The sequence below is a fragment of the Sorex araneus genome, chromosome 5 (genome assembly GCF_027595985.1).
Source record: "Sorex araneus isolate mSorAra2 chromosome 5, mSorAra2.pri, whole genome shotgun sequence".
Lineage (NCBI taxonomy): Eukaryota > Metazoa > Chordata > Mammalia > Eulipotyphla > Soricidae > Sorex > Sorex araneus.
Genome location: NC_073306.1, coordinates 160001341 through 160015013, shown reverse-complemented (window position 1 = coordinate 160015013; position 13673 = coordinate 160001341). Strand labels below are relative to the sequence as shown.

General features: G+C 52.0%; 2 protein-coding genes across 2 annotated transcripts in view; one reads left to right on the top strand and one right to left on the bottom strand.

Moving 5' to 3' along the window:
- CCDC149 (coiled-coil domain containing 149) overlaps positions 1-9759 on the top strand; it is a 155707-nt gene extending 145948 nt beyond the window's left edge. Inside the window, exon 13 of the mRNA XM_055138444.1 lies at positions 9604-9759. Coding sequence (XP_054994419.1) covers positions 9604-9725 — 122 coding nt within the window. The 3' untranslated portion in view covers positions 9726-9759. The remainder of the gene's footprint in view (positions 1-9603) is intronic.
- SOD3 (superoxide dismutase 3) lies at positions 2961-7938 on the bottom strand. Its single transcript, XM_055138445.1, has 2 exons — positions 7881-7938; positions 2961-4021 (listed from the first exon to the last, which is right to left on the bottom strand). Exon 2 carries the CDS (start codon positions 4003-4005, stop codon positions 3259-3261), a length of 747 nt encoding a protein of 248 aa, XP_054994420.1. The 5' UTR covers positions 4006-4021; positions 7881-7938; the 3' UTR covers positions 2961-3258.
- Positions 9760-13673: the final 3914 nt, after the last annotated feature.

The following is a 13673-nucleotide window of genomic DNA, read 5'->3' as shown; positions in this document are numbered from 1 at the left end:
TCCAGCTTTGGCCCTGGTTATTGAGTTGACATAAGAGCTCGGAGGCTCTGTGCAGTGCTCACGATGAACACGATGCAGTGTTCCAACCATCCCAGGTGAGCATCTTATTGGACAGATGAGATGAGTCAAACCCAGATAGGGGAAGGAAGTGACTTGCTCTGATCACATGGCTTCCAAATGTGGTAGAGCCAGAGTTCCCGCCTTTCCCACGGAGCTAGGACAGTTCTAGCCCTTCCGGTGACCAGAAGGGCCAAGAGCCTCTTTACAGCAATGTTCCTCAGCCTTCCAGACCACACAAGCCGCAAACCCCCGTAGACCACAGGTTAGAGCTGCCAGTCTGTGGACCTGTGTGCAGGACAGGGGACAGTTGGCAGGTGCAAGAGGGTTGAAAAACGCTGCTCTGGAGTTTCCTCGCTGGGTGTCTGGTCCTGGATACCACAGAATAAAAATTCATTCCATTATGACAAATGAATGGAGAAGGAAAAGAACACAGTTTCTGGGAGCATCCCTTTAATTCAGGGGTGAAGGAGAGTAGAGAGATGCTAAGAACAGAAGGTGCTGTGGTCTCTGTCTACTCCCACCCCATTTATTGAAATCCCATTTATTGAAATCCTAACTGCCAAAAGTGACCTGAGGAAGTGAGGTTTGGGGAGCCTCAGGAATGACATGTAGCTTTCCATCATGTGAGGTCATGGCAAACAGGCAGGGTGGGGACCCCCAAGTTCAGCCTCCAGAGCGGTGAGTAACTTGTGTCACTAATAAGGCACCCATTCTGTGATATGCTGTGATAGCACCTGTTCAGGGGTAGGACAGGGCTTAGGGTCCCTGGACACAGTTCTGTCAGTGGCATCCCCATGCCCCCCCACTCCCAGTACCACCGGATGCAGTCTTAGGGGCTCTCCTTCATCACTGCAGGGGTGGCTCTGGTGGTCCCCAACACCACAGCGCTACATCCTCATGTCCTCACGATCAACTATAGGGCCAGACTGACTGAATTTCTGGGAGTCATCACCGAGTCCCCTGAATACCTCCAGGGAGAACTCTCCCTTTCTCCATCCCCAAGACTCCTGGGGGGAAAGATGAAAGAGAAGAAAGAGAACTAGGCTTCTTAAAATTAAGCCCCGAGGGCCTGCAGAGACAGTACAGTGGGTAGAGCACTTGGCTTACGCATGGCCCACCTGGGTTTGATCCCTGGCATCCCATATGCTCCCCCAACACTACCAGGAGTGATCCCTAAGGGCGGAGCAGGAGTCACCACTAAGCATTGGTGGGTGTGGTCCCCACATGAAAAATAAATTAATTAGTTTAAATAAAAATCCTCTACCACTTCTGGAAGATAGTCTAATGGGTAGGGCACTTCCCATGCATGCAGCTGACCAGGTTCAACCTGACAGCATCATGTATTGTTTCCTGAGTTCCACCAGGAGTGAGTCCTGAGCACAGAGCCCAGAGTAGTCGCTGAGCACAGCTGGATGTGGTTAAAAAGAAACAAAACAAAACAAAACAAAAAACCTTCAAATAAATAAATAAGCCTCTGCTTCCTGCATGGCCCTGGGTGAACCTCTAATCCGGGCAGCAGAAGCCAAGACTGGGCATCTGGCATTTCGTTCCTCCCCATCCTGTGCTCCTGCTGGGAGAGCCTGGTTTGCACTGCTCTTAATTGCGGGGAGAGGCAGACACGGTTGAGAGCGGGATATTTAAGGACTCCGTTTGCTCATTCGTTCAGCACTGACCTGCACAGCTCAAGTTCAAGTTAATATTTCAAACCAGTGGAACCAGTTGGTGGAGCAAAGTCATCAGGCGCTCGCCTTTCTCCCCAGTTGTCACTTGGGTTCAAGGAAGGATTTTAAAATAAGAAGTTAGTCCCTGCGAGTGGCAAAAATAACTACCGGGGATGGGTTTCTGGCTGAGGTGCAGGCTGACTCACCACCTCAGAGTCAGGGTGGAAGGGAAGCTGGATCCGGAGGCACCGGCGTGTTAAGCCACTGCTAGGAGGCGACTCTCCCTCTCCTCTGGGATGTCAAGGACATTAGGAGTTGCTTTGGTTCACTCATGATGGGATAGATTCAAGTCTCAGTGGAGGGTATAATTTTCTAAAGGACACCGAACACCACTTCCTCCCATCCAACTTCCAGCAGTTTTCCATTTTGGGTGATGCTGGAATCGAACCCAGGGACGAAGCAGAGTCACATCCCAAGCCATTCCAAGTCCTGGTCGAATCAGCCTGCCTTTGGAGCCCACTGCCTCCAACTTCTGCTGTGTTGGGAAGCCAGGACGAAGGATCTGGTCTGAGTTGGGAAGACCAGAAAACACACCACCGCCAGCCTCATTGCCCTGTCTCACAAGGCTCTTGGATAACGAGCTGAGAGGAGAGGGGTCTGGGCCTCTTGATGCTGGCCTGCCTACCAGGCCAGCGGCGGCCCACGCATCAGTATTACCGGGCAGCTTCCACCAATCCCGACACCACACACACACACACACACACACACACACACACACACACACGCTTTGAGTTTGCACAGCTCTGCCATGCACCCCAGAAGTGCATTGCCTTGTTTCCTCTTGCTTTCCCGCCACACCCACGCTTGCTCCTGGCTCTTAGCAAAGCTCAGGGGACCATAGGTAGTGCCGGGGATCCAACCCAGGTCAGCTGCGTGCCAGGAGAGCGCCGTACCCGCTGTTCAGTCTTTCTGGCCCCATTCTCACAGTCCTTTCTCAATTCCCTGATTGATCTGTTGCCGCCCGGTTCGGAGAACCACAGAACACCTGGATAATCCACGAGGGGGCTCAGTGGCCAGCAGAGTCGGGGCGAGCAGAAGGAGAAGTCCTTCGAGCCGGGATTTGGGGGTACTTTCCCATTTCCAAAATTTTCATGAGCCCGGGAGGTACTCTTTCCAACAAGCAAATAAGCAAACAAACAAAAAATCACCCAAATCCGAGTGCGGTACTGAATCGCGGGAGTTTTAATGTGCCAAACAATCCTGCACCCCACTTCAAGGTGCAGCTGGAAGGAGGAGCTGAAACCAGGGCAGAAATTCTAGGGGGTGGGGCGTGGGTCTGCGCGGTGGGGGCGCATGGCTGGTTTCAAGGTTTGAAGGGGATCCTGGGACACAGCGTGCCCAGGGTTCTAAGGCTCAGGGAGGGGCGCCGGGGCACGGGCGCGGGCAAAGAAGGGAACCCGGGAGAGGGGTCTCGGAGCGCAGGGAGGCGGGAGGAGGGTCTGGGCCTGGAATGGGGGCGCCCCGCTCCTGGGCACGCTCAGGGGCTCTTGCACTCGCTCTTGTCTTTCTTGGACCGCAGGCGCTGGCTGTGCTCCTGGGCCCGGCGCTCCCAGAGCTCGGGGTCGCACAGGCTGATGGTGCAGCAGGCGAGCCGGCGGCCCGCGTTGCCGTGCTTCCGGCTGGCCTCGTTGCCGCCGCGGCCCAGGTCGTCCTCGCCCTCGTGGACCACCAGGGAGCGGCCCAGGATGGAGTGCGGGCCGGCGAGCTGCGCCGAGAGCCGCGAGCGGTGCGCCGAGAGCCGGCCGCGGCGCACCACGAAGTTGCCGAAGTCGCCGGGGTGTTGCGGGTGCGGCGCGCTCAGCGGGTCGTAGTGGCCCTGGGTGGCGTCGCAGCCCCGGCTCACGTCCCCGAGCTGGTGCACGTGGATGGCGCGCAGGGAGGTGTTGGGCTGCGCCGGGAAGCCGTTCAGGTCGAAGAAGGCCTCCAGGGAGCTGCCGGGCCCGGGCGCACCCTGCCGGAACAGCACGAGCCCCGCCACGCGCGGCTGCTCCGACGCGCCCAGCGAGGCCGACGGCTGCACCGCGCAGCAGGCGAACAGCGGCGCGCCGGCGGCGGCGTCGGGGCGGCAGGCGCAGCGCGACTGCATCGCCCGCCACAGCTCCGTCACTTTGGCGTGCATGTCGCGGATGCGCTCGGCCGTGCCGTTGCCGCCCAGCCCCGCGGGCTCCGTGGGCGCCCCGAGCCGGGCGCGCGCCAGCAGGCAGGCACACAGCAGCGCCAGCATGACTGCAGACGGGCACCTGCGGGCACCGGGCTCCGTCACTCCACCCACCCGGCCAGCCCCGGCGCCGCCCCGCGCTCGCCCCGCGACCCTCCGCCCCGGCTGGTCCAGGTTGCCCTGGGCACTCGGGGCTTCGTCCTCCTCGTGGCAACCCTTGCTGCGCCCTGAACCTACCCCGGTCCTTCTCGCGAGCCTGGGGAGAGTGTCTGGCAGCTGGGACGACAGGGGAGCTTCAGAGGCCTCCCTCCCTGGCCTCTCTCCCCGGAGCCTCCCCCACCAACGCCGGGAGGCCTCCGTGCCCACCCCGGCCTCTGCGAAGGGCCCAGCCCCACCGCCCCGTCTCTGCTCAGCAGGATTGCGAGGCCGAAACTCGGGTTTTCTTCACCATTGTCCCCAGCACCTGTCGCACCTGGGCCTGCACCTAGCAGTCAGGGGCATTAAATGCATGATTGTTGAAGGAGGCACTCCCTTGGGGACAAACCTGTCAGCAAATCCTTCTGTGATCAAGGATGGAGCTAGTGTTGGCTCCCCCTGGGAATTTCAGGAAGGCTTTCCAGAGGAGGTGACTTTTTGTCTGGAGTCCCATAAAAAGAGTACAAATTCTACAACCTAAGTCCAGTAGGGAGCCCGCCCCTCCCTTCCTCCCTCCTCCCTCCTCCTTCCCTCCCTTCCTTTCCTTCCTTCCTTCCTTCCTTCCTTCCTTCCTTCCTTCCTTCCTTCCTTCCTTCCTTCCTTCCTTCCTTCCTTCCTTCCTTCCTCCCTTTCTTTTTTCTTCTTCTTTTTCTTTTTCCTTCCTTCTTTCATTTATCTCTCTTTCTCTTTCTCTCATTCTCACTTTATTTCCTTTTGTTTTTATTTTTGTTTGGGAGCTATAAGGAACACTGCTCAGGACTTACTCCTTTCTCTGTGCTCAGAGATCATTCCTAGTGGTGCTCAGGGCAGTCTCTAGAGTGCCGTGGATTGAACCCAAGTCAGCTACATGCAAAGCAAGCACCTTAACCCATGTACTGCTTCTCTGGCCTGGGGGACCCATCATCTGGGAGACACGGCATGATCTGATCACAGGTGGGGGAGGGATGCTATTTGGGACAAGGAGGAAATTAGGTGTGCCTGTACTATGGCCTGTGCCACCAAGGGGGAGTAGAGACTCAAGAGGGAACATTGGGCCAGGATCTGGACGGTGGGTTGGCCATGCTAAGGAGTTTGGCTTTGTGGGTGCTTGTGGGTGCTGGTGATGGTTGGCAGGCAGAGAAATGGGTGATGAGATGGTTTTAGCTTATTCAGTCTGGCTGGAGAAAGGATGTGGGGTTGGACTTTGAGGATGGAGAAGGAGATAAGGGAAGTGGAATAGTCTCAAGAGAGACGGAGACAGAAGCAGAGAGTAAGGAGAGCACTGAGGAAGCCGGGGCAGAAACTCAGACCGGACATGGGAACGCTTTGGCCCAGACAGCAGCAGCCAAGAGGGAGAGACATGGGCTTGGAAGACAGCTTGGGCAGGGAAGAGGGAGCAGTGAAGGGTGTCTGAGGCCTCAGCAGGAGAAGGGGGGGACGGGCCCTGAGAGGAAAGCAGGGAGGGGGAGTTCAGCAGAGCTGCAGCGGGGGAGGGCGGTGCTGGGAGGTGCTGGGTGGGTGGGGGCAGGCACATCAGATTCCCACCCAGCCCTGGAGACTCACCCACTGGGCATCACCGGGCTTGTTACTTTATGTGTGTGTTGGGGGTGGGGAGGGTGGCTTGGGAGTCAGCTGTGCTCGGGGCTTACTCCTGGCTCTGTGCTCAGGGAGCACTCTTGGTGGTGCCTGGGGAGCCACATACAGTGCTGAGGATCTAACCAAGGCCAGTCAGCCACATACAAGTCAAGCACCTCAACCCCTGCGCTATCTCTCCAGCCCTGGTTTCGTTGCTTTGATTTGAGGGGGAGGGCACACCCAGTGGTACTCAGGGATCATTCGAGCCCACTCCTGGTGGACTTGAGGGACTATAGGGGGTGCCAGGAAAGAAACCTGGGCCGGCCACTGTAGTAGCACTCAGGCCCCGAGGTTTTTTGTTGGTTTTAAACTCTATCAAAGTTCCTGGGAGCTGGCCAGGAATCTGAGTCAGACACAGCCGCCCATCCCAACCCCAACTACCACGTCATGGAGAATTACTGACTCTGACTCCTCTGTAAGACAGGAGCCTGCGACACCGTGACTGCTGCACGAGAGTCAAGGAGTTCCTGTTATCCGGCAAATTTCACTTTTTTCAGTCTGCCCCAAATGAACCATGATGCCTCCTTATTTGTTTGGGGGCGAGGGTCTGGCAAGCGGAGGAGGAGGGGGAGATGGCCAGGACACATTCCAAGGCCTTTGGCAACCTCCAATGAGGGATCATATTGAGACCCCTGGATTGATTTTTTTTCTCCTCCCTCCCAACCACTGCAGGAAAGCAATAGAGGGGGAGCCAAAGATGGACAGTGAAGCCCACCCCTTCTCTCCTCTGGGCCAGCTCTCCCTCTTGCTTTTGGAGCAGAGCATACAACAGATGCTGCACAGGCACGCACCTGGCCCCAGCTGCCCTCTGCACCCCTGCTTCCAGACTGCAAGGCCGGATAACCATTCTCATCATCGAGGCCTGCAGTGTCCCTTGAGGACACTGTCAAATAGCTAACATTTATGGACTGCATGCGCCAGACCTGTGGTCTGCACTCGGCAGGACTTAATTCTCATCCCAAGAACCCAGTGAGTTATCCATGATTATCCCTGTTCTAAGGTACAGGAAACTGAGGCACAGAGTGGCAGCGTCTCTGAGGTGATGCCTGCAGCGACAGCTGAGGACAAGATTTGAACATGAAATGCTTGCTCAGCTTTAAGCTCAAGGTTTAGACACGGCCCAGGAGGAAGGGTACCCAGGACAGGCGGCAAGAAAGAGGCAAGCAGAAAGACAAGGTGCACTCCCGACAGGGCATAGGGGGCTTCAACTCTCCATCTTCAAAACTCCCCCCACCCTGCTTCCTTCCCAGGCCCACCTGTTCATCCCACCTGAAGGGAGCAAGGCCAGCCTGCGTGTGGGGCTGTGACAGACAAAGCTGCCTTTAAACTGCTCTGGAGATGTTTTTCTCCTAAAGGAGATGTTTTTCTCCCAAAAGAACTTTCCCAGGCCAGAGAGAGAGCTCAAAGGGCTGAGTGCCTACTCTGCATGCGGTCGACCTGGGTTCAATCCCCGGCACCACATGGGTCCCCAAGAACTGCCTGAAGTGACCCCTGAGCTCTGAGTTGGAAGGATCCCCAAGCATGATTATTTGTGCAACCATGACCCCCACCACCCGCCAAAAAAGAAAACTCTCCCCTCCCCCCTCCCCACGCCCGCCCCCCCCCACCCCCGCACCCCAGTCAGCAGATCCCTTCTCCCGAAAGCTTTCCACTTCTACTCTGGAAGTCATCCTGTACCCACTTCTTCCTTCTCTTTGGAGCAAGGACAACCCCCCCCAAGAGAGTTTTGGAGGACAAACTTATTCATGGGGACAAAGGACCCAGCACACCCTGGGCCTCCTCCCGACTTCTGCATCTGGGGAACCCCTTGACGCTTCTAGGAAGATCCTGGCTGTGAGCCTGGGTCAGCACGTCTTCCCCTTCCCACCACCCCAAGCAGGTAGCACTTTCTGAGCGCATCCAGCCACCCAATCCTTGCAGCACCCAAGAAGCTCAAAGGGAAGCAATGTGCTCCCAGCCATCTCCCCTGGCACCCAGTTTCACCCATCAGAGCAGCTGGAGCATCAGGAAGGAGTTTTCTCTCCAGAAGATTATGGAGTGCTTTCTCAGGAGGAAGCCTTGGGTCCCGCCCCACTTCTTACTCCGACAATGCCCGCTCTGAAGAATCAGGTTAACCTCCGCTCAGCACCCACCTTTCCAGCCCTTCCAGAGAGAGCTTGCCCTGTTGAGAAGTGGGGGAAGGGGACCACTCGGCAGGTCCCAGGAACTCAGGCTGACTCTGGGGAGCTTGCACTATTTAAGGGCAAGCCCAGAAGCCAGCCTGGGGGAGTGGTCACCTTGGGAGGGAGGAAGGAGGAAGGGCTGGCCAGTCTGTCTCTGCTCAGATTGCCTCACCCCCTCCAAGCCCTCACCCCTCTTGCTCCGCAGCCCCGGGTTCCCTGGCCAAGTATTTCATTTCATGACTTCACTGGCCTCTGCAGACGCAACCCATGACCTTCAGTGCCCTCAGAGGAGTCAAAAGTAGCCAGAAAACCGCCTCTTTGAAGAGACAGACAATGGCCTCTTTCTTGAGAAGCCTCTAGCTCACCCCTGACTTGCTCAGAGATTGAACCAAGTGTTGCTGGGTCTGTCCAGGAGGTCACCGGTGGGCACTTGATGCCTCAGAACCAAGCCACGGCACCTTTGGGAGGTGACAGATGGGTGGGGAAAGGACTGCTGAGTCCTCGCAGTCATAAGCTCACATCCTCCCTTCCATTTCATCTCTAAAATGGGTTGATGGTGCCAGCCCAGACCTGGCTCTGGGTGGCCTTGGCAGAGCAGCCTGCTGTCTTCGTGGCGCGTCTGTCCTTTCGCTATGAAAGATACAGAAGCGTCTTTGAGGCAGTTGCTCTGGAGGCACCAGGAGTGTCCGCACCCCCTGCTCCCCAAAGTCCTTGCTGTTGCCGTGATCTTTTCTCCATTGCAAAAGCGCTCTCCAAAAATAGCAGCTTTGCTTTCCCACGTGGGGAGCAGCTGATTGCTTGCCAGCACTCCTGGCCCGGGTCTCCCTTTAACCATTGTTGAGCGGGTGCTATGGTCCTCTCCAGGGTAGGGGAAGGGGGCGGTCTTTCTTCTTCAGGGAGGCAGTCTCAGAAAGTGTAGAGTGGAGCGAGCCCCTGCAGAGGCGGGGACCCATCTGTGAAGCCCTGAACTTGAATTCTGGCAGCCGGAAGATGTCTAAACCCAGACACTGGGGCCCTGTGGGTGGGTGTGAGGTCCACCCCGCAGGCTGAGCTGTGGTGGCGCCACTGTCTTTGCCATCCCTGTTGACATGCATGACATGGTGTGGTCAGCCACACACCATAGCTAAAAGTGGGAGACCCAGAGAGCATCACAACCGAGAGTGTGATCCCCAGTGACTGCAGAGATAAGAAAGGGGGGAAAGAGAAAACACAAATAGAAATAAATTTTTAAAAAGTAAAGGTGGTCATTGGGCTGGAGAGAGCTCAATGGGTCTCCTGCTTTCTTCGCATATGAGGGTCCCTGGGTTTGATCCCCAGCATCAGGTGCTTCTCCCCCGACCCACCCCCAAGCACCTGTAGGAGCTACCCCTGAACACAGAAACTGCCAGGGTTGCCCCAAAACAAAACAAAACAAAAACCTGGTTACTTCAGGAGACAAGAAAACTCGAAAAAATTACTGATTGTCAGAAAAATATCCAATTGAAGAATTTCATTCCAGGACAGCCATTCTGCCTCACAAGTTCTGGGTCCCTATTGCTTTTTCCCAGTCCCTCACACCCTGATTTCTCACTTGGGTCTTTTATCCAGTTTTTAAAATCAGCATATTCATTCAGTTCTTGAAATAGTCTGTAAATCCATGAATAGGGCACCGTGTGGGATTATCGTTACTTTCCTTCATTTTCTTTCCTTTAAGGTCTGAGGGAGAGCTCCATCCATTCTGGTGCTCTAAACCAGGATTTCTTCAGCATTTTTCCAGACTCAACATGGCAGGCACTGCCAGAAACACTCAGGTTTACAAACACGATGGCCACTTAATACCTCTACTGCAAATCACAACACCCAAAAGGAGACAGAGAGCAAGAGGGAATGCCCTGCCACAGAGGCAGGGTGGGGTGGGGGGAGGACAGGGTGGGGGTGGTGGGAGGGATGCTGAGACCATTGGTGGTGGAAAATGGGCACTGGTGGAGGGATGAGCACTTGACCACTGTATAACTGAAATGCAAGCAGGAAAGTTTGACAGTAGATATAAGGGTCAGGGGGATTTCCCCATAGCTGGAAGCCTGCTTCATGAGTGGAGGGGAGAAGGCAGATGGAATAGAGAAGGGATCACTAAGAAAACCATGGCTGGAGGAACCAGTTGGGATGGGAGATGCATGCCGAAAGTAGATAATGGACCAAACATGATAACTTCTCAGTGTCTGTGTTAATGCCCAAAAGTAGAGAGAGAATATGGGGAATATTGTCTGCCATGGAGGCAGGGGGAGGGTGGAAAAGGGGGGATATACTTGGGATATTGGTGGTGGGGAATGTGCACTGGTGGAGGGATGGGTGTTTGATCATTGTGAAATTGTAACCCAAACATGAAAGCTTGTAACTATCTCACGGTGATTCAATTAAAAAAATTTTTTTTTAAAAGAAAGTTTGTAAATCTGTAACTGTACCTCACAGTGATTCACTAATAAAAAGTTAAAAAAAAATTAAAAAAGAAACACTCAAGTTCAAGATACAGCTGATTTTGAATAAATATTGGGTTCTTGTGCATTCAGAAAGCTATTCCCATGTCCACCCTTTTCATGACTCCCACACTCAGTGACATGCCCCTGTCTGGGATTCAACCCACAGCTTAGGAAGAAGGATCTGAGTTAGTGCTAACTCCATATTTACTTTCACTCTATAGCATTCTAGGGAAAATTTACCCTTCCCCACCCCAACAGTGGCAATGCACATTCCCCTTTTCTTCGGTACTAGTTTCTCAATTCCTGCTTAGAAACCAAGGCAAACAGAAACGAGGTCCACGTGAACTGGTCCATTGTTGGAAGCTTGTGAAATTGAAGGATGAAATTCTTCAATTGGATATTTTTCTGACAAGTGGCAGGGGGTGGGGGTGGGGTGGGGTAGAGGAGGGCACTTAAGACAGAGAAGGGACCACTTGAAAATGATTGTTGGAAATGGTCACTCTGGACAAGACCTAAGTGTTGAAAGGTAAAGGGGCATACATAATACTTTTTTAGTACTTGTATTGAAAACCATAATGCCCAGAGAGAGAGGGGGGGGGAGAGAGAGAGAGAGAGAGAGAGAGAGAGAGAGAGAGAGAGAGAGAGAGAGAGAGAAGGAGAGAGAGAAAGGGAGGGAGGGAGAGGGAGAGAAAGAGAAAGGGAGAGAGAGTGAGAGAGAAAAGGGAGGGAGGGAGAGGGAGAGAAAGAGAAAGGGAGAGAGAGTGAGAGAGAAGTGCCTGCCTGAGAGGCGGGTGGGGGGGGTTGAGGGTGGCGGGAAGGAAACTAGGGACATTGGTGGGAAATGTGCAGTAGTGAAGAGACGGTGTTGGAACATTTTATGACTAGAACCCAATCATGAACAACTTTTAGTTATGTATCTCACTGTGATTCAATTAAAAAGCCATGGCACTTTCATTATGTGCAGGTGGTACCCTCGAATAGGGGGGCTGTGTCTTAGCATGCCCAGTTATGATGCTGCATTTTGTTTTAAGGATAATCTACTCTGAGCACATGAATGAGATGCAATGGTGCCTTTCTCCAACTCAGAGGATCTACCTGTTGGAAGAGAAGTATATCCCCTCTTTCTCAGGGGACTTGAACTGGAGGAGGAAGATTGGAATTATTGTAGAAATTTTGCCTCCACTGAGAGAACCTATCTGAGAATAGATCCAAGGTGAAGGGGAGTGGAATAAAGATGGAAGTCAAATCTGAACTTATCGGCAGTTTTTGATCTCCTGGGTCTAGCCATACCTGAAGCTCTGTTTTCATTATGTAAATCAGTACCTTCTTATTTAACTCAAGTTGTTTAGGATAGGCCTTCTGGATTTGAAGTTAAGCGAACACGTCACCACATTTTACTTTGATTAATACTTGCAACATTTTGTGGGATGGATATTAATTTGCCACTCTGTAGATAAGGAAATGAGATTCAGAAATAATAATGGCCCCAAAGATGCAAAGCTAACAAATAACAAAGTCTATATTTAAAGTCAAGATTCACTGATTCTTTAGCTGTGCCCCTTCATAGATACATTATATTACCTCCCAATCGAAAAGAGAGATAAAAGAAATGTCAGACACAGGTCTTCAGGAGCACCCAAACATTTGCATTCATCTCTGTAACAACAGTTACTTCCCTCAAGATGGTCTTGGGTTATAGACCTCTATTCTTTTTTTCCCCCTTTGTTTTTTTGGGAGGACCACATTTGAGTGTGCTCAGGGCTTACTTCTGGCTCTGCATTCAGGAATCATTTCTGGTGGACCTGGGGACCCTATGGGATGTCGGGGATCAAACAGGTTAGCTGTGTGCAAGGCAAGCTCTGTAACTCAGTGCATTATCCCTCTGGCCCTACCTTTCATTATTGTCAAATGTTTTTTTCCTCTTTGTAAAAATGTTACTAAATTAATAAGTTGATATAATTATTAATATTAATAATTATATTTTGTGGTATAATTATAATTACTATGATATAATATTAATAAAATCTTCCAATTTATTTTCTGTAGGGGAAGATTAACATTTAGAAATATAACATAAAATTACCAGTGAGTGAGCATGGGTACTATCTGGATGAAAAAGAAATGAGCTATTCTTTCAGAAAGAATGGGGCACACCCAGCTATGCTCAGGGATTACTCTTTGCTCTGTGTTCAAGGATCACTCCTGGTATGCTCAGAAGACCATATACTGTTCAAGAGATCAAACCCAGAACAACCTAAGCAAAGCAAGCTATTTACCAATTATATCATCTCCCTGGGCCCCCAATTTTAAATTTTTGGGCTACAACTGGCCGTGCTCAGGGAATTTTCTGAGTTGGTGGGGATCGAAGGGAGTTAGAATATACATTCATATATGTTGATATAAAATGGATTTTGTTTTAGGGGGCCACTACAACAGGGAGCCACCACCTCAGGACTTCTGGATCTGTGCACAGGAATCATTCCTGGGGTGTCAGGAACAGAACTCAGGTCAGCCACATGCAAGTCAAGCACCCCATTCATCGTATTATTTCTCTGGCCCTAATCAACACTTTTTAAAAACCAAGCAAATGCTATACTGAAGCAGTATTAAGTGATGCATCTGAAAGTACTCCTTTTTAAATAACAGTGGATTGAAAACTTTGTATTTTTTAAAGCAGATATACACAGAGTGAATAACCTCTCTTTTTTGTTACTATGTTAATAAAGCCAATAGAATAAAATTCCACCAGTAAATAAAGTGGTTATCAGAAAGAGATAAATTTTGGAAGCAGCTTTCCTAAAAGTCTACCTCCAGGTTCCTTCCCTAACCGTCCATCTCCTGTGTGGCATCAGTTTGCACAGAGTACCCAGGATCTTGCAGAGAGTCCCTGAAAAGTACAGCAGTGAAACCAAACGTGTTCCACTACTCCAAACATGCTTGGTTAATACATAGTAAATCAGCAAATCAGCTGGTGAGATGGATAAGGAAAAGAAGAATTATTCTTTACTGCTGGTAATAAAATGATAGCATTGATTAAGGACTTAGGTGTGCCAGAAAATTGTTAAGTAATTTCTACACACCTGTCATTCTTACTAAAAGTGCTGTTCTTCACTCGTATCTGCCGCTGGTGGCGATGTTGTCTGGTACAGCCCATGTGGAAACCAGTATGGAGGCTTCTCGGTAAACTTAGAATTGAACTGCCTTAAGACCCTGCAATTCCACTTTGGAGTATCTATTTCCAGGACATTAAAAACGCTCTCTCAAAAGGATATATGCCTTTCTGCTGCTGCACGAGCATGATCCCGGA

Bases quoted from the DNA above. Each gene is read 5' to 3' on its own strand.
- SOD3 (XM_055138445.1), bottom strand. From the start codon at position 4,005: ATGCTGGCGCTGCTGTGTGCCTGCCTGCTGGCGCGCGCCCGGCTCGGG.